At 40.2% G+C, this 20,381-nt stretch overlaps 1 protein-coding gene and 1 long non-coding RNA gene across 2 annotated transcripts in view; one reads left to right on the top strand and one right to left on the bottom strand.

The window, feature by feature from the left end:
• Positions 1-1,124: 1,124 nt before the first annotated feature.
• Positions 1,125-4,695, bottom strand: LOC119811371. Its single transcript, XR_005284980.1, has 3 exons — positions 4,385-4,695; positions 1,753-1,848; positions 1,125-1,539 (listed from the first exon to the last, which is right to left on the bottom strand). It is a non-coding gene; the product is annotated as an uncharacterized LOC119811371 (long non-coding RNA).
• A 185-nt stretch (positions 4,696-4,880) lies between these two features.
• Positions 4,881-20,381, top strand: part of Taf15 (TATA-box binding protein associated factor 15) — a 32,193-nt gene continuing 16,692 nt past the window's right edge. The window contains exons 1-7 of the mRNA XM_038325312.2: positions 4,881-4,997; positions 12,044-12,083; positions 15,112-15,163; positions 15,278-15,362; positions 15,443-15,548; positions 17,139-17,329; positions 18,972-19,092. Of these exons, the coding sequence (XP_038181240.1) occupies positions 4,991-4,997; positions 12,044-12,083; positions 15,112-15,163; positions 15,278-15,362; positions 15,443-15,548; positions 17,139-17,329; positions 18,972-19,092 (602 nt within the window). The 5' untranslated portion in view covers positions 4,881-4,990. The remainder of the gene's footprint in view (positions 4,998-12,043; positions 12,084-15,111; positions 15,164-15,277; positions 15,363-15,442; positions 15,549-17,138; positions 17,330-18,971; positions 19,093-20,381) is intronic.

Here is a 20,381-nt window from a genome sequence, read left to right as displayed (position 1 = left end):
CCCATTGACAAATGCTATGTTTTGTGTGTGTGTGTGTGTGTGTGTGTGTGTGTATTTGGTATATGTATTAAGTGTGTGTGCACAGGTGCACATGCATATGCAGAGGTATGATGTGACAAACTTTTCCTGGAAAGATAAACACACACACTTGTTCACTCTAGAAAGGGGAATACAGACCAATGTATGGATACACCAAAGTACAACTTGGTGAGCCAATGAGTTCCACTGGGGTTGTTTACATTTACAGAAAGTATGGAGGTGGGGTTATGACTTATAGGAACAGAAATCACTTGAAGACAGCTACATCACCAAAACCCACTCTAGCAGGGGTGCCAGCTCACAAAAGCTGGAAACCTGGTGTACACTGCACAGCCTGCAGGCAGCTCAACAGGCTGGAATGTGTCTTTTCCTAGTGCCTCAGATAGTTTGAGCCTCTTCCAGGAAGCTGGGCTTGTCTGAGAATCCTCTTTGCAGCTTGGCTTGCCTGAGAGCAACACTCAAGAGTCACTTACAAAGTCTTAAGGAAAAAAAAGCCTGGTGAATCTGGCCAGTTTCCAGGACTTCTAGAAGTTGTCTGGAATTATTTACCTCCTATCTTTTTTTTTTTTGTTTTTTAATTTTTCGAGACAGGGTTTCTCTGTGGCTTTGGAGCCTGTCCTGGAACTAGCTCTTGTAGATCAGGCTGGCCTCGAACTCACAGAGATCCGCCTGCTTCTGCCTCCTGAGTGCTGGGATTAAAGGCATGCGCCACCACCGCCCGGCTTTTACCTCCTATCTTAAGAAGAGTTTCTGCAGGTAGAATGTTGAGAAAATTGCCACATAAAGAGGCCAGAGGTTAAAGTCCAATTTTTTTTTCCATTGCTCTACATTTTATTTACTGAAGCAGGGTCTCTCTCTGAAACTGGAACACATTTGATTTGACTACTCTAGCTAGTCAGCTTGCCCTGGGCTCTGGGTCTGCTTCCCAAATGCTGGATTCCAGGCAGACCATCGTAATGGCCCAGCATTTACATGGGTCCTGGGGATCTTTTTTTTTTTTTTTTTTTTTTTTTTTTGGTTTTTCGAGACAGGGTTTCCCTGTAGTTTCTAGAGCCTGTCCTGGAACTAGCTCTTGTAGACCAGGCTGGCCTCGAACTCACAGATCTGCCTGCCTCTGCCTCCCGAGTGCTGGGATTAAAGGCGTGCGCCACCACCACCCGGCTGGGTCCTGGGGATCTTAACACTGATCTTTGTACTTTTCTCCCCAGCCTCTTACGTACCAATTCCAGTGGTAGTAATTACACAATATTTAACTTAAAGTAATTTTTTGCAAGGTTGAGGATTAAACCTAGTGCCTATATCTTGCTGGGCATACAGCCAACCCAACACCCACCCATTATGGGGTGGGTGAGGGGGTTGCAGAGGGCAGGACCTTCTGTGAGGCCATGGGGAATAGATCAGGGGCAAACAGGCCCAGAAATGAGACTTCCCAGAAACATTGTGCTGAAGCCGTTGTTCTCTCCTCTCAGTGTGTAGACAAAGCCAGGCGAGTGGATGTCACTAGAGAAGGGAAAGTCACCATGAAGCATTAAATGGGTGAAGATGAAAGCTTGCTGTAGATATCATCAGGGCCCACTCAATTCGTCTATGGGGCAAATGCTTGGAAGGCAGAAAGGCACAGGGCTTCATCTGTGGTAGAGAAGGTCCTGGAACAGAGTAGACATGGGAGGAGTTTCGAGTTTGGAGAACAGGGACATTGCACAGATCACTGACCTCAGTTCAAAGGCTGGCAGGAGCTCTGCTTCTATTCCTAATTGGCCATGTGATCTTGATCAACATGTTCACCTCTCTGAGTTTCAGTGTTATCATCTACAAAATACAAATTCCTATTTCACAAGTCTGTCCTGAAAATGAGATAATGAATACAGAAAACTGTCACTCCTAAGTTAACTTCCTCAGAAGCTCCCACTTTTCTTCTTTAATTAATTAACTGATCATTATTTAATGCATGCAGAGGTCGGAGGACAATATGCAAGAGTCGGTTCTCTCCTTCTACCATGCAGGTTCCAAGGAAAAAGCTTACAGTGTCAGGTCTGGTGGTAAGTGGCTCCCCGAGGAGCCACTTCACTGGCCCTCAAGTTTCTCCCTTCTTACACTGTGATGCCCAAAGTCAACCGTAAAGCATACAAGGCCTTTCAGAGCAGCTTCTGCCTGCCCCTTCTTTTGAGACACTGTCTTTGTTGTCCAAGTTGGCCTCAAACTTAGGATCCTCCTGCAGCAGTTTCCCGTGTGCTGGGATTATACACATGTATCTCCATGTCTACATGGTGCCCACTTCTGACACGGCATTTCTTCTCATCCCCCATCCCTACAACCCCAGTGACAAGCCAATCAGGGCTCTTCCTCAGGATCACCAATGCAGCCTGTTCTGCTTGGAATATCCACCAGCTAATTCCTGATTTTCCTTCAAAGCTTGGCTCAGGAGGCACCTCATGCAGGATCTTTCCTTGATAACCCTACCTTCCTATAGAGGAAGTGTCCTGTTTTTAGAACATCTTCCAACTCTAGAACATTCAGTTCCAATAACCGGTAGGAACTATAGGTCTGCACCATGCCAATTATGCGACTGTCGTTTCTGGAGGGTGGCATCTGGGTATGTGTCTGTCTTTAGGACTTCCAAGGTTCTACACACAGAGCAGGCCTTAGGAAAGGGAGACTGAATGAATAAGTGAATAAATAAGGATATAAACGTAAGCAGTCAAAGATGAACATTTTTTAAAATAACTTATTTGTTTTTATTTTATATACATTAGATTTTGCCTGCATGTATCTCTGTGTGAGGGTGTCAGATCCTGCAGTTACAGACAGTTGTTAGCTGCCATGTAGGTGCTGGGAATTGAACCTGGGTCCTCTAGAAGAGCAGTCAGTACTCTTAACCGCTGAGCCATCTCTCCAGCCCGAACAACACTGTTTTTTTTTTAAAAATTAAAAACAAAACAAAAGCAAAAAACTAACCCAGATCTCTTTCTTCCTCCTGAGGCCTGAATCTCTCCTGCTATAGAAAAAGCTCTTCTCCTCTGGGTTATTTTCCTCATTACAGATGCTCAAGTTATATGGCTCATAGTAGTGAAAGACTTATTTCTTTAGCTTTGCTTGCTTGTACCCATCTGGATTTTTTTTTTAATCTTCTGTCTATACAGTTGAGGGCATAATGAGGAGAAATGACCTCATGCCCTTTTCTGACCTCAAGTATCAGTTCTGAACTTGTTACTCCATCCCAATCTGTTCCCCATGGTCCCTATCCCAGTGAGTGACACCTCCACCTGCCCATTTGTGTATACAGAAAACCTAAAACTCTCTGCACCAGCTCCTTGCATATGCACTGATCACCATTTCCTCCTAAGTGTGCCTGTGATTTCTGTCCTTACCTCCACAGCTACTTTGAGTCCAGTGCACTATGATCTCTCACTATGACCACTGCATTGGCCAGTGGTGTGATCTCTCTGCTTAAAATTTTGAATTTTGTTTTGAGGCAAGGTCTTTCTTTGTAGCCCTGTGTGTCCTGGAACTCACCATGTACACCAGGTTGGCCTCGAATTCAGCCCCCTGAATGCTGGGATTAATAGGCATGTGCTACTTCGATGGGCTGAAAAATTTTTTTTACCAGTGCTGGGAATTGAACCCAGGAACTCAAGCATGTTAAGACAGGCTTTAATACTGAGCAATATTCTCAGTCCCCTCTCCTCTCAACACACACACACACACACACACACACACTTTTAGACGTCTCTCATCTCCAATCTGTTCTTCATTCTACAGCTGGGAAAAACGTATCTGATCTCACCCTTCTGAAGTCTCTAGTGGGTGGATCCACTGCCTTCAGGATAAAGTTCAAACTACAAGGCCTCTGCTATTTAGCCTCCTACTTTTCTGGCATATTCTAGTATTCTCCCCTGCAGGCGACACTCCAAACATATCAAGTTACTTGTTCTACAACTCTGGACAGATCTTTTGCCCACTTCTTCAATTTGATTAACTCATCACTCAGGCTTTGGTTCAGATGTCACTCACTGGGGAAATGTCCTTCTCGTTTTCCAACCCTTTCTCCAACAGAGTTTAATGTACAGCGTTAGGTTAAAGCCCTCAGCAGTGGGGTTGGGTTACTAGACTTCCAAATTCCACCTTTGCCCTTATTAGCCACACGACCTCAGTCTGTTCGTTTTCATCCGCAAGCAGGAGGAAATATTTCATCAGTTGCTACGCGAATTAAATGAGATGATGTAAGACGCCGACGAATAGCTGTTATTATATAGGATTGAGAAAGCGCGATTCCCACACCACCTTATCCCCGGGGTTAGGTCTGTGCGTGATTTAGACTGAACTCGCGTTTCTGTCCTCGTCTCACCTTGTCTTTTACCGGACAAGGCAGTTCGAGCAAGCCTGGAGGTGATGGGGTACCGAGCTCGTCACGACTTTCGTCCCGCGCGCTCCTCAGACTCGGAACGCCCCCAAGTGGTTCAAGCTCTGCAACCAGAGCCAGAGCGAGGCCGGTCACACCATTCCCGGCGTTAGAGGAAAGACACCCGTTTCCCAGGCCAATAGTTCTGACTGGGAAAAAGGGCGCCTCCTCTTTCGCTTTCACAGCTCACAATTCTGCCCGTCCCAAACAATTAGAACTGGGGATGTAAATGGGACGGAGCGAGTCGGTGCGCCCCTAGCCCCACGAGGGCTTTGGTACTTTCCTTTCTCAGTTCCCTCTCAATAATGGTACGGTCGCGGAGGGGCGATCCTGGAGAGACTCAGGGGTCGGCGGACCGGAGCGGGGAACGACCACCCCTCCGGCCGCGGCGCGGTGGTATCGCCCGCCACGCGCTGATTGGCTGCCGAGGTCCCGCAGTCGGCCTCAGCCCGCCGCGCCGCCCTCAGAACAGCTTCAGCAGCCGCGCCGCTTGGCTTTTCGTTTTCCTTGTTCTCCGCGGGCCGTGGGGGCTCCGCGCCGCGGCTGTTAGGCATGTCGGGTAGGTGACACCTCCGGCGAGCAGCGGCAGCGGCGAGGAGGGGTTCGGCGGGTGCGGGCCGCCTTCCCGCCCACCGGAGGGCGGCGAGGGAAAGCCTCCGGCCCGAGGGAGGCTCGGGGGTGGGGGTGGGGGGCGGCCGCGGCGCCGCCATGTTGGACTGGAGGCACGCACGCTCCCAACGCTCTCTGGCTACGAATCGCGGCGGGAGAGCTCCGGAGCCCCGTCTTTTGACCCTGCCCTTGGAACCTGCGGAGACGCGCAACACCCCGGGGAGGGGGTGTGTGTGAGTTGGGGGGTGGGGGGCGGAGGCCCGCCTGCTCCATTGCAGGGGCGGGGGAAGTCGGGATGTGAGCATCAGCTCCTGGTCCTCCGCTGCGAACGCCTCGGGTCTCTCAGCGAGGCCTCTGGCCGGTTGTCTCGCCGCCTCGTTCCTCAGTTTCCCCATCCGAGAAGTGGAGCTGGGCCCTTCCCGACTCACCCGTTCATCAGGTGGGGGTCCGAGGCTTGGGGAGCCCTTTGCACAGCACATTGCCATTACACGCAACCCGCTCGTCCGGGTCATTCCCTCTGCTGTAACCACCGGGATTGATTGGGGTTGACGGGGGGGGGGGTGCGTATCCGGCTTCACCTTTGTACTCCCTTCCCCACCTTTCATCTCCTGCACCGAAAAGTGAGCCTTGACAGTTGACGGTGAGCACTTTGAGGTCTTCGTGGCATTTCTCTTAGAACAGAGAGACCAGAGGAAAGACAGCGTCTTCCTCGAAGTGATATTTATGGAGGCCACGGATGTGTGGAAGAGAGGCATTTACCCCTCCCGGACAGCCAGTTTGAATCCTGTTAAACCAGAATTTAAAAGTCCTGATTCTAACAGGTCCAGTTGATCACACAAGGGCCTTTATTGTTGGGCTACATTTACAGGTGGCAGAGACAGACCCAGATAGCCACTTGATCTTAGAAGCCAGCATGAATTCGTGCTTTCCTTCCGAGGGACATTGCCGAAAGCCATATGGCTGCAATGAAATATGCCCTTTGGTAGCTTTACATTTACCTATTTACTGGCGACAGGATCTCATTATGTATCCTTGGCTGTCCCGAAACTTAATGTGTAGATCAGGCTGGCCTCGAACTCAGAGATCCATCTGCCCCAGCCTCCCAAGTGCTGGGATTAAAGGCGTGCACCATACACCCACTAGTTTTTTTTACACTTATGTTAACTAGCAGTCCTTTTTAAAAGGTTTCCCCAGTCCACCAGGGTGTGTGTGTGTGTGTGTGTGTGTTCGTTCGTGTGTTCGTGTTCGTTCGTTCAAGGCAGCAGCACTGGGAGACGATTTCAAATGAGTAGGAAAGACTGGGCAGGGGAATGATAATCTTTCCTTAGATTAGCGTTGATTCTGAGGGGCTCTAAGCTTTTGGGGGTGGGAGTAGGATATCTGTCTGATGGACAGGGCTGAACTGTACTGAAGTTAGCTCTTCAAATTCTGTTTAATTCTTTTTCAGACAAGGGATTATTCCAAAGTAGACATTGGTATGTCTGCTACCAGGTACATAATTCATCATGATACCTGGTAAAGGTCCAAAAGAATATGTACAAATGCTTCCTTAGAAAGGGTATATGTAGGTTAACCATGACTGTAAAAAAATTAAAATTCTACTCTCATGTAGAAATTTGCCAAAATTAGTGCAAGCGGTGATCAGTAACAACTCGGGATTGTTTGGACAGGATCTTCCAGTGTATCTCCAGGCTGGCCTTTAATTCATCATCTTAAACAGTCTTCTGTGTGGGATTACAGGCTTGCTGTACCTTGCCCAAACTCTGTTGGTTTTTTTAATGTAACTATTCATATAAGACAGTGACATTTTTATAGGTTTGAGTAGTTTCAATAGAAAAATTTAGAAGCTTAAGTTAAAATCTTTTAAGATCTTTTTAGTGTTATAACTACCTAACATGTTTTGTGATGTTTGTGTAAAATACTTTGACTTTTGTGTAAAAGTGATGCTTTTGACTTGTTTTTTAATGCATGTTTAAATTAATATACTTAACAGAATAAATTCACCCCTAAGCAACTAGTAACATTAATAAGTTACATTCTTTAAACATTCCAGACTACACTTAGAAATTTGACTCAACTAATTCAGATGCTTGTGGTGTCAGAATTTCAAACATATTAAAATATAATCATTTGGGCTGGAATTAATGCTTACTTAGCATGCACAAAACTTAAGGATTTGATTGCCTGCATCAGGGGAAAGAGATGTATTCATAATATTTTGTCAGTAAGTCAAAATTATTATCAGTGACATTCAAAGTTATTTGCGAAGGTGAATTACCAGAGCTTTTGAATTAAAATCACAAGTAAAATATTAGTTATATATAAAATAAAGTCAAGCAATTAGGACAGCTCAAGATATCTTATCCTCTATATGCACCTCAAAAAAAATATAGACAAAAATTTGGGAAGGGTAAAACCCATAGTAAAAATGAAGTAGAATCCAGTATGATATGCATAAAGCTATTTTGGCAATTACCCCCAGAGTATAGGTCTTGTATGGTGGTTTTATTATCTAAGGGTGGGTGATGCAACCTTGAACTGTTAGCCCAATAATGGGAAACTGAAACCCTTATAAATCTTGGGTTTACAGGTAATTGATGTGAAGGATTGTGTCCTTCAGTGAAGAAATGAACAGAGGAAAAAAATCCTAGTGTAAGTGTTAACAAGGAAGCTTAGACACAGTAGAATCTTGGAATTTGTAGCCTGGAACCTCTCACTTCTTTTACTCATTTAGCCTTTAGGAAACCTTAAAACGATTTAACATAAAAATAAAAAATTTGGACTGATTAACATCTTTGGGTTCCTGGTTTTAAAAAGTAAAACAAAATGAAAAACTGGAGGAATTCTGATAACACAGATCACAAAGAATCTGAGGAAATGTAAACCTTTCAAAAGGTGAGTTCATGGTAAAAATTGAACACTAGGAACAGGTGTCAAATGAGACAAATGACAAATCGGATAAGAACAAATGTTTTTATGTTGAAGATTAAAAAACTGAAAGAATGAATCAGGACTGGAGAGATGGCTCAGTGGTCAAAAGCACCAGCTGCTTTTTCAGAGGACCCAGGTTCAATTCCCAGTGCCCACATGGCAGCTCACAACTGTCTATAGTAACTCCAGTTCTAAGAGATCTGACATCTTCACACCAATGCACATAGAATAAAGTTAAATTTGGAAAAAAGTTAAAAAAGAATCAATTACCGTTAAGACCCCACATATTACTGGGCGGTGGTGGCGCACGCCTTTAATCCGAGCACTCGGGAGGCAGAGGCAGGAGGATCTCTGTGAGTTCAAGACCAGCCTGGTCTACAAGAGCTAGTTCCAGGACAGGCTCTAAAGCTGCAGAGAAACCCTGTCTCGAAAAACCAAAAAAAAAGACCCAACATATTATGTGGAAAGGCCACATACATTTGAAAAAGAAACAAAATACAATTTTTAAAAATTACATTAATGTGTGGGTGTGAGTGTGTGCTTTGGTGTGCCTGTGAAAGTCAGGGCAAAGATTGTGCTACAAGATATTAAACTCAGAATGTCAAGTTTATGTTGTGTATGTTTACCTACTGAGCCATTTCCCCTCTCCCAAACATAATTTTCAAAGGTGGGAAAAATGAAATAGCAAACTTAGCAGAATTATAGATGTAGTTGTAATCTGTCTTTCCAAATTCCCTGTAGAAGGCTAGAGGTGAAAGTGAAAGTCGGTGGGTGTGGTGGGCACTGTCGTCAGTGCTCAGGAAGCTGAGTGGGGAAGCCAGCATGAGCAACATAGGAAATTCTTGCCTTAAAAAAAAAAGCTGGAAAAGTTCAATTGTTCTTTTTTCTTTCTTTCTTTTCCTTTCTTTTTTTTAATTTTGAGACTTCACTAGCTCTAGATGTCCAGGAACTCACAGAGATCCACCTGCCTCATCAGTACTGGGATTAAAGGCAGACAAGCCTAAAAGAGTTGAAAGTTTTAATCAGGCATTAATTTCAAAAATGCCTAAAAATAATTTCAAAATCTATAAAATTACAGATTATAAAATAATAACCCATAAAAAACAATTTGCAGAGGGACCTTGGAGCTGTCGCTGCTGCTCGTGGCACAGAGAACCAGAGTTGGTTACCAGTATTCGTGTCTCTAGCTGTAGAGCATCTGACACCCTCTTCTGTCTTGCATGCATGTGTGCATGCTCTCACTCATGGACACATAAATAAAAAGTCTGCTTAAAAAGATTTTAGACTAATGTCCAGAGGAAAAATAGCCAAAGACTAGAAAGGAAGAGGAATAAAAATTGCAAGGAAAATAAGGGCATAAAATTTGATTTGCATTAAGATAGTAAAGTCTGGATGTTTTAATGGAGATTGATAAATTTGAATTTTGTCAAGAAAATATGCCAAAATTTATAAGGTCATGGAAATAGAATATAAAGAGAATGTAGTAGAAAGTAGGAAAGGAGTTAAAAGGAAAAAGAAAAGCTATGGTAGATAGAAAATTCTAATTTAAGATGTCAGGTACAAGTGAAAACCGAAAAAACAACCTACCTAGAGCACAAAGGTAAAAGCACAGTGCTAAGAAATTACTTAGATAAATGCTGTTCAGAAATAAAGCATGTTAAATAGGTTGGAGGTAAGATGGAGAGAGTAACCAGACAAACATCAGCTGAAATGTCATGTCCTTGAAGCTACTGTAAATGATGTTTAAAAGGAAATTCTTAAGCCAGGATTTGTGGCTCTAGCCTACAATTCCAGTATTTGGGCCACAAGTTGGACATACCTAGTTGTCTTAGAGTTTTAGAGTTTAGAGTTGCTGTTTTGAAACACTGATGTAGCTGTAGACTTTTTTCTTTCCTGTGCATTCCCACTGGACCAGTTTCTCTCCTACCTGCTGGTTTCTGCAGCCACTTGTTAGATAATTGTTCAGAGACTTAATATTAATTGTATTGTTTGGCCAATGGTTCAGGCTTTTTACTGGCTAGCTCTACATAGAAATTAACCCATTTCTAGTAATCTGTATTGCCATGGGCCCTGTGGCTTACCAGTAATGCTCTGGCATCTTACTCCTGTAGCAACTGCTGGAGCCTTTCCAACTCTGCCTTTTTCTCTGTCTCTCTGCTTGGATTTCCTGCCTAGCTATATTCTGTCCTGCCATAGGCCAAAGCAGCCTCTTCATTAGCCAGTGGTGATAAAACATATTCACAGCCTACAGAGGGGCATCCCACATCATGACCAAAGCAACTTGAGGAAAGGGTTTGTTTGACTTACAGTATCTGTTCGTAGCAGAAGTCAGGACAGAAACTAATACAAGACAGGAACCTGGAGGCAGGAGCTGATGTAGAGGCCATGAAGGGATGCTGCTTACTGCCTTGCTCAGTCTGCTTTCATATGGAACCAAGAACCACCAGCCCAGGGATGTCACCATCTACAGTGGATTGGGCCCTTCCCCATCAATCAATAATTTAAAAAATGTCCTGCAGCTGGGTCTTAAGGAGACATTTTCTCAATTGAGGTTCCTTCTTTTCAGATGACTCTAGCTTTGTCTGGTTGACATAAAACTATCCAGGACAAATGACTCCATGCCGCTTTGACACACAAATATCACTGTTTAACCACAGCCTTCCCCCCCCCCCTCAGATCACACATTAACATCACCATCACACTATGAAACATTTTATAAACTTTAAAAGTCCTATAGTTCTTCACAAATTCAAATACTCAAAATTCAATATCTTTAAAAAGTCTAAAATCTAGGGGCTGGAAAGGTGGCTCAGTGGTTAAGAGCACTGGCTGCTTTTCCAGAGGTCCTGAGTTCAATTCCCAGCACCCACATTTTGGCTACAACCATCTATAATAGGATCTGATGCCCTATCTGGTATGTAGAGCGCACATACATAAAACAAATAACTTAAAAGTCTAAAGTCTCTTAAAACCTAAAATGTCTTTAAAAATTCAGTCTTTCAACTGTGGGCTTCTGTAAAATAAAAAAAAAATACTTTTCAAGAGGGAAGAACCAAGGCACAGTTACAGTCTGAACACAGCAAAACCAAACTCCACTATAAATAACTATCCAGTATCTGGGATCCACTGATGATCTTCTGAACTCCTCCAAAGGGCTTGGGTCACTTCTCTGGCTCGAGCTGACTGCTCCACTATTGCTGCGGTTCTAGGTAGTCAGCCCATGCTACTGGCATCTCCAAAATACTGGGCCTTTTACTGCAACAGGGTTGCACTTTCACCAATAGCCTGTCCTGTATTTTCTTGGTGCCAAGACTTCCCTTCTTGACCCCTTCAGTCCCTTCAGGGCTCCAAGTGCTACTGAGGCTATACCTTCAGCAGTGGCCTCTCCTGGCCCCTCACAGTGCCAAGCCTCAGTTACTCTATGACCCCGTCATAACTTCAAAACCAGTATCACCTCGGGGACTCTAAACAGTACCAAATTCAACTGCCAGCATAAGGTATGACCTAGGCCAGATCTAGAACACAGCTTCTGTGTGTTAACTGTCCGAAACCACTTTCTAGTTAGTCTTTTAATTTCCACAAATTTCTCAGCTGACCAGTACCAGTAAAGGAATGGTCTGGTTGAGTCTTTTGTTTTTAAATGATGAATTTTCAATGATTTCATATTTACTTTCTTGTGACCACCAGCATATACTTTTAAAACAGTGGTTTAACAATGCATACATTTAATTTCTAAGTTTTCTTTGTGTGCATGTGTGTGTGTGTGTGTTTGTGTTTACTTTTTTATTTTATTTTGTCTTTTTGAGACAGGGCCTCACTGCACCTCTCGCTCCCTGGAACTCACAATGTAAACTAGGCTGGCCTTGAACTTATAGAAACCCCCGTTTCTGCCTTCTGAGTACTGGTATTAGTACTGGTATTAAAGGTGTGTGCCAGCAGGCCTGACTTTAGTTTTTCTTAATGTAATTTTTGACAGTTGCTAGTTTTATTTGCATAAACTAAAGTTGGTCTTCAGGGGAAGCATAAATTTTAAATATGATTTAAAATTTTTTTTATGTGTTTTAGATTCTGGAAGTTACAGTCAGTCTGGGGGTGAGCAGCAAAGGTAAAGTATACATATGTTTTCATAATATCATGAAAGGCTGAAACTGAGAAAAATAATGCAATTTTCTCTCTAAAATTTGCTATCTGGATATCTTAAGATAATAAGGCTAGAAGTAGTACTTCAGGCTTGTAATCCCAGCACTCAGGAACTTGAGGTAGGAGGACTATCAAAAGTTTGAGGCCAGCCTGGGCTACATAGAAAGACCCTATCTTAAAAATAAGGGGTGGGGTGGGGGGGATATGTGACTAAATTGTTAAGGCTTGGTAACAGGGAAAGAGCTTGCCTTTATAAATGGGTATTTGCAACATTTCTTTTTTAAGTAGTCTGTTTGATTAATAAATATATGCCTTGAGGATAAAGACAGAAATCCTAGGTATTGTAGAAATTTTTCTTTAGAAATTCTTTTAGATATTAAGAATTTAAATAATTTTAAAAATTTTTATTGTTATTTTTTAATTATGTGTATGTCTGCGTGTGGGTATGTACTCATGAATACCAGTGCCTTTGGAAGTCAGAGGTGTCAGATCCCCTAGAATTATAGTTACAGACGTTTGTGATCTCCCTGATGTGAGTGCTGCGAGTTGAATCCAGGTCCACTGGAAGAGTAGGCAGTGCTCCTAACCTCTGAGCCATCCTCTGCCTAGAGAATTTCGTAAAACTCGCATCAAACAGGTTCTTAGAAAAAAAATTTACTTTTCCATGATATATAATATGCTAATGTGATTTTAAAAATAATTTGTGTGGGTGTTCTGTCTGTATGTATATCTGTGTATCATGTACATGCTGTGCCCATGGAGGCTAGAAAAGGGTTTTGTGACCTTGTGGTACTGGTGTTAGATGGCTGTGAGCCAATATATGAATACTAGGAATCAAACTCAGGACATCTGATTCCGCAGCAAGTGCTCTTAACCACTGAGCCATCGCTCTAATCCCTAGAGCAGATTTTCTTCCTCTCTCTCTCTCTCTCTCTCTCTCTCTCTCTCTCTCTCCCTCCCTCCTTCCATCCCTGCCTCCTTTCCCCCTCCCTCCTTCCCTCCCTCCCTTCCTCCCCCCTCTCTCTCTTTCTTTCTTTCTTTCTTTCTTTCTTTCTTTCTTTCTTTCTTTCTTTCTTTTTTTTCTTTCTTTCTTTCATTAAACCATTTATTTGAACAAGAAAGACAACTGAACCCTGCCATCCTCGGTCAGTTGGCAGCCTCCAGTTTCAGTGGAACTTTAAGGAAGACCCAGAGCAAGAGTAGATTTTCTTAAATCACTACAGTACATTGTTTAGCAATTCTTAAAAGTCCTAAGATGCTCAGAGTGAAAGTTTGTTTTTATGTCTATATGATGGTAGACTGTTCTTCGCTTACGTGAAGTAACGGCTCAACCTAACTACCAACTGTTGTTGAAGGCTTAATGTGAAATAGTCAGAAGCAAATCAGAAACAAAATTGATGTGATTTTACTCCTATAAGAGAGTGCTAGCCTCTTAGTAGGTACCTGGCAAGTGTTTTTTTATTGCTTGTATTTTTAAAAGTTATGGGATTCTGGGGAAAAAAAATAGTTGAGGAATTTTAGTTTTGATTGCTCTAAGATAAAAGGTTTTATTTTGAAGATATTTTTCTTTGGGTATTAAAGAGCCATATATTTAGAGTTGTTTTTTGACTTGCTAGTACTTACATGATAAAATTTTAAAAAGATAAGTCTTAGGAGGTATATTTATTCAATAACACAATGCATGTTTATCAAACTACATGGCAGTTTTGATACAGAGTAATTTCATCCTGTTGGAACTTTGGAGATATATCTATATCTATCTATCTCTACACATACACACATGTTTCAGTAATTAGAGGCATGCATAGATATAATTACTGAAGCATATGTACTGGACTTTTGTTCCATATTTTGTTTTTTCTGGAAAGTTAAAGGAATTCAATTCAAACAAATAGTATGAAGAATTTAATCTGTTCAGATTTGGCTTAAGAAGTATTAAAAGTTACATTTTTTTTTCCTTTTTTTTGTTTTTTTTTTTTTTTTTTGGTTTTTTTTTTTTTTTTTTGTTTTTCGAGACAGGGTTTCCCTGTAGTTTCTAGAGCCTGTCCTGGAACTAGCTCTTGTAGACCGGGCTGACCTCGAACTCACAGAGATCCGCCTGCCTCTGCCTCCCGAGTGCTGGGATTAAAGGCGTGCGCCACCACCGCCCGGCTTAAAAGTTACTTTTTAAAACCATGCATGGTAGCACATGCATTTAATCTCAGCACTCGGGATCTCTGAGTTGGAGGCTGGTCTACAGAGGACAGCCAGAGAAACCCTGTCTCAAAAGACAAACAAAAAAGGTACCTTTTTTTCTCTCTCAGATTACTATGGATTAACATGCAGTTTTTGGAAATAACACATTCTTAGTAATGCTTGTTTGTTTTTGTTTTGAGACAGGGTCTTACTGTGTAGCTTTGGTATGCTTGGAACTTGCTATGTAGACCAAGCTAGCCTCAGGTCTGCCTGTTTCTGTCTTGTGAGTGCTGGAATTAAATGCTTGGGCCACTATGTGATCATCAGAATGGTTATTTGTATAATCATTTTTAGCTACAAAAAACTATATGTTCTAAGTATTAGAAATCTGTGTACCTGATATTAAATAAAAGCCTGTTTATAGAATGATACTGTTCAGTGCCTTTCTGTTTTGTTATTTATCCCAAAGTATAATTTTCTTAGTTTTGTAGCTCTGGAGAAATATTATTTGTAAGAAATTTTGACAGCAACATTTGGTACTGACATTCAGGAGGTCTGGGAATGACTTTATTTGTGTTTTTAGTTGTTGGTCATCAATTTTAAATTCTAAGAAACAGGCAGAATTGTTTAAACCTAAATGGTCTTTTATTTTGAGTCATTCACTAAGAACAAAAAAAAAATAACTTTTTATAATCATTAGACAGAAAACAGTTCAGATGTAAGCAGGACAAACACTAAGTTCTTTTGAAGACTGTTTTTCATTAAACTTTTCAATATTTTTAAGCATATATCTTTCAAGTATTAACTTTTTTTTACAGTTATTCTTCCTATGGAAATCAAGGCAGTCAAGGCTATGGACAGACATCACAAGTAGGTTGAAAAATTAGTTGTTTTCCTTAAATAGTTATTTAATAACTAATAAAGTTTATACATAGTGATTTTATCTAGTACGTAATAAAGTTTGAATGTTTACCTGAATTTCAGAGCTATTCTGGCTATGGGCAAACGACTGATTCTTCGTATGGACAAAACTATGGTGGTTACTCCAGTTATGGACAAAATCAATCAGGTTGGACTGGTTTGTTAAATTGCTATTTTAGAGAGTTGGATCAGAGCCTTCACTAAATAGTATTCTTATCTAATTTTTAGGTTATTCACAGTCCTATGGTAGTTATGAGAATCAAAAGCAGAGCTCATACGGCCAGCAATCATATAATAACCAGGGACAACAACAAAACACAGAATCATCGGGAGGGTAAGGAAACAGTAAACTATTGAAATTGTATTGTACAAGCCTGCCTTTGTATTTCCGTTTGATTACTTTGTAGTGCTGATAATAGAACCCAGGACTTTACTGTGCTCCATAAGTACTCTACCACTGAGCTCTGTGTTTAAATCCTACATTTTTTTTGTGCTATTTGGATGCATTACCTTTAAAATATATATAAATATATTTTTGATGCATTTATTTTGATTTATAAGTATTACGTGTATCTGTATACCATGTGTGCATGGTTCTCACAGAGGTCAGAGGCCAGAAGAGGGCATACATCTCTTAGAACTGGGTTTGCAGATTTTTGTGAGCCATCATGTGGTTGTTGGGAATTGACATTGGGTCCTCTACAAAAGCAAGTGCTCTCAAACGCTGAGCAATCTCTCTAGCCCTACCTCCCCTTTTTCGTTTGGAATAGTGTTTCACTATGTAGCCATGGCTGGCATACAACTATGTAGGCCTCTGTAAAATGGAAATAACTACTGGTGTTATTACATAGTGGAGTTTTTATTGCGCTTTGTTTGGTCGACTAATTCCACATTCCCTAATGTTGTTGGTCCTCAGACACCACTATGAAAAAACATTAGTAGTTATTTCTATTTTATAGAGGTGAAGAAGGTTAAAAGAACCAGAGCTTGAGGTTTCCAATCATTCCTGGCAGCAATGACAGAGTACTTTAAATGAAATTTAAGTAAAACTCGGGAAAGAATTGTGAGGTCAAATTATTCATCTTAGAGTTATAAAAGTGCTCTGCAAGTAGAAAAGACCGTATGTAGGGAATAATATCTGGAAGCCATGCTGTATTAGGAAAAAACTTTTATTGCTAAGTGTGATCATAGGATAAATGCTCTATAAAGGCTGTATGTTTGAAAGCATGAAATAAACGTAAAGCAAAGAGAAATGTTTGACTGTTTTTAAGTAAAGAGTTAGTGTTCAAACTATAGTTTTATGATGCTTTGAGTTGGGAGTTGGAATAGGTTGTGTAGTATTCTGCAAAATTAGGTGTGGCTGTTAAGAACTGAGACAATTCTCCATTTTTCCCTCATTTTTTGAGATCAGTGTCTACGTAACCTAGGTTGGCCTTAAGGTCATGATGCTCTTGTCTCCCCAGTACCAAAAGGACAGGCATCATGTGTGGCTATTAAATACAAAAGACATGATGTTGAAAGGAAGTAACAGAACCTTTCAGTGTAACTAATAAGAGAACTCATCACTTAATGGCCATGTTTGCTAAAGAATCATACATATCACTGTATTTTGGTAATATCTTACTTTTCTTTTAACTCAAGAAAGTAAAAACCAGTTACTTTATTAATAGTATTCAAAAGTGCTTGTTTTTCCCCAGTGTAGTGCAACAACCTTTCTTCTCCGCTTTTTAGTGATAGTGAAATTGTTTTTGGAGGGGTGTTTCATTGATGAGCTTTCTTAGATTGAAGAACCAAATAATTACTGTGAGAACATAGTATTAGACACTGCTGAAGTCTAGCTGTCTAGGCCTTTTATATTAGTGTTCTTTAACTTGCTGCAGTGAACAATTCTATAAGGTCTTATGTTCTTGATATTTCTGTTTAGCCAAGGTGGAAGAGCACCTTCATATGGCCAGTCTGACTATGGTCAGCAAGATTCTTATGGTCAGCAGTCAGGCTATGATCAGCATCAAGGCTCATATGATGAGCAGTCAAATTATCAGCAACATGATTCCTATAATCAAAACCAGCAGTCTTACCATTCACAAAGGGAAAACTACAGCCACCACACACAAGGTAAGATTATAATGGCCCCTTAAGTTTTTCTTTATTCCTTAACAGAATTGTTTATTGAGTTTGGATTTTACTCATTGTTTTAAAATTTGGGATGATAGGACATAGATTTCTCATGGTCATCCACACTATTTTTTTTTTGTTGTTGTTAACTTTCTAGAGATCGGCAGGTCTTGTGACGACTGATAACATTTCCTCTGTTGTCTCAAACTCTGAGCATCTGACAATGCTGTTGTCAGTTCTTTTTCTTTCCTTTTTTGTTTGTTTCATTTTTGAGAAGGGTTTCTCTTTGTAGCCCTGGCTGTCGTGAAACTCACTCTGTACATCAGGCTGGCCTCAAACTCAGAGGCCTGTGTCTGCCTCCCAAGTATTGGGAGGCTTGTTGTCAGTTTTCTTTATTAATTTATTTATTTTCTAATAATTTTAAAGATTTATTTTATTTATATGGTGTTCTTTTTGTTTTTGGTTTTTTGAGACAGGGTTTCTCTGTAGCTTTGGAGCCTGTTCTGGAGCTAGCTCTTGTAGACCAAGCTGGCCTCAGACTCACAGAGATCAGCCTTCCTCTGTCTCCCGAGTGCTGGAGTTAGAAAGGCGTATATGGTATTCTATCTGCATGTACACCTGCATGCCAGAAGAGGGCATCAGATCCCAATATAGATGGCTGTGAGACATCATGTGGTTGCTGGGAATTGAACTCAGGATCTCTGGAAGAGTTGCAATGCTCTTAACCATAGAGCCATCTCTCCATCCTTTGTTGTCAGTTCTTTTGATGATGGAATACTTGATTTGGGAAAGTTGTTCTATGCTAGCCTCTAATCTCATGTAAGAAGGAATAGTCATTAATTTCTCTTGTCCCATAACACATTATATATCTTATGATGCATAGAACTCAAACCACACCATGAAACTCAGTGATTTAAGGACAGAAGTCTTTCCACATCCCCAACTCGCAACACCTCCCTCACTCCCATAATGCCTTTATTATCTAGATTGGACTTGGCTCCTAGTAAGTTGTCATTAAACATTTTTGCTGGGGAAAATAATTTGGAGGTGCTAGAAATTGAATCCCAGCACTTTCGTATATGTCAGGTAGACAATTCATCACTGAGCTATATTCCCAGCCATATAATAAATAGAGTGACTAAAAGCAGATAGTCTGAATAACTGTCTTTTCAGTTTGAAAATGTTTGCCTATGCTTGACTTGAATTTAATGTGTTTGAGGTGAAAAAAAAATAGAATTTGATAGAGTTCTGTCTTTAAGTTATTAAAGTTCTTGAATTCAAAGTTCCTAGCTTAGTTTAAATCATTCCATTTGCTCTAGGATTTTGTAGTAAAATGTAATCTGATATAGATATAATTCCCAAACACATTTCCAGATGTGTGATGGATTTTATTTTGGTGTATTAGTGTCTTTTCTTAAAGGACATACTATGTGGCTTAAAGTGACAGTTAAAATTATATTTGAAACAATAAGAAATGACAGTAGTTTCTTGGTATGGTGGCATATATCAGTATTCCTATATGAGATTAGAATTATTTAAGATCAAGAATTCAAAATCAGCCTATTGTAAGGAGATGTTTGTTGCAACAATATAAAAAAATTGAAGTGACAGTATTTTTGTGTGTTATATTTTCCTTTTATAGATGACCGTCGTGATGTGAGTAGGTATGGAGAAGATAATAGAGGATATGGCGGGTCACAGGGAGGAGGTAGAGGGCGTGGGGGATATGACAAGGATGGAAGAGGTCCTATGACAGGACCAAGGTAAGTGTTAGATACGGATACCTTCATTTTCTCTCTTTCTCTTTGTGGTTTCCTTATTTTTGTTTTGGCATTTACTTAAGAGACTTTCAGAGATTATGTTGTAGAAAAAAGAATAAATTAAAACTTTATTTTGAAATCTTTATATGTTGTAAATCACTTCAGAAGAGGCTGTGTTGATAGTATTTTATATGGTGTATGTTAAACACCATTAAAGCTCCCTACCATGATTATGATTTGATTAAATTACTTGATTGGTTTTCTTACTGGAGCTAGACTCAAAACTCCTTTAAAAGATAACTGGAAATCAAAGTATCTTAACAATGAAAAGGTAAGCTAATGTATATGGAAGTCAAAGTTCCCTTGGGCTGGGAAAGTATTAGGCAGTAGCGGAGTAGAAAGATGGGATAGACATGTAAGAAATTTTTAATGTATGTCTCTCCTTAAACACAATTATTGAAATAATATATCACATAACATTCTGTAATTTTAATGATTGTAGCTGTGGTGTATGAAGCCTTAAATTTAGCTTTTCTCGTTGCTAATTTTAAATTATTAATGTTGGTTTCATAACAATACAGGTTATAAAAGCTGATTTTACCATAATTTTTAAATATATTTGTAAAGTTAGTTTATTGGTCTTGAAAATATAAAGAAAAACCAATTGGTCTATGTCCTGAGATGAAATTTATAGATTGTAAATTTATGAAATACATAGGCTTTGAAATAATTTGTTTACTGGGAATTGAAATTGTCAGTGGTCTGATACTTAATATGTTAGTAGCAGTTCAGTTCTGTCCTTAGGGACTGAATGTCCCTTAAGGTGACATGAAAAACAACTTATATGTAATGTACTCCTATTTCAAGTGAGCCACAAATTTGCTTTAATATCTTTTTTTAATATACTATATTCTTTGATATTGTAGATATCCCAAAGTCTCATAATTTTGAAAATTTTTGTAAGAGACATTAAAGACTTTTTAAAAAATTAATACTAGGTTTTTTTTTTTTGATTGTTTGGTAGTTATTCACTTTACCAAGATAAATGATGATATTATATGTGCCTTCATTATCAAAAAGAACAGTATGTCAACATCATTTATTATTTGTATATAAATTAGTATTATAAGGTGAAATGGTACTTAATTTTTACCTAGTGGCCTCTTCCCAACCTAAAACTGAGTCCCTGAGATAACAATTGCTAGATACTTAATTTTCCAATGGAATTGTTGTAGATGACTGGCTATTTGAAATTCTGTAAATGTTATATGTGTCATAAGTTTAATTTTCTA

The sequence above is a fragment of the Arvicola amphibius genome, chromosome 4 (genome assembly GCF_903992535.2).
Source record: "Arvicola amphibius chromosome 4, mArvAmp1.2, whole genome shotgun sequence".
Lineage (NCBI taxonomy): Eukaryota > Metazoa > Chordata > Mammalia > Rodentia > Cricetidae > Arvicola > Arvicola amphibius.
This window is presented reverse-complemented; position numbering and strand designations above follow the sequence as displayed.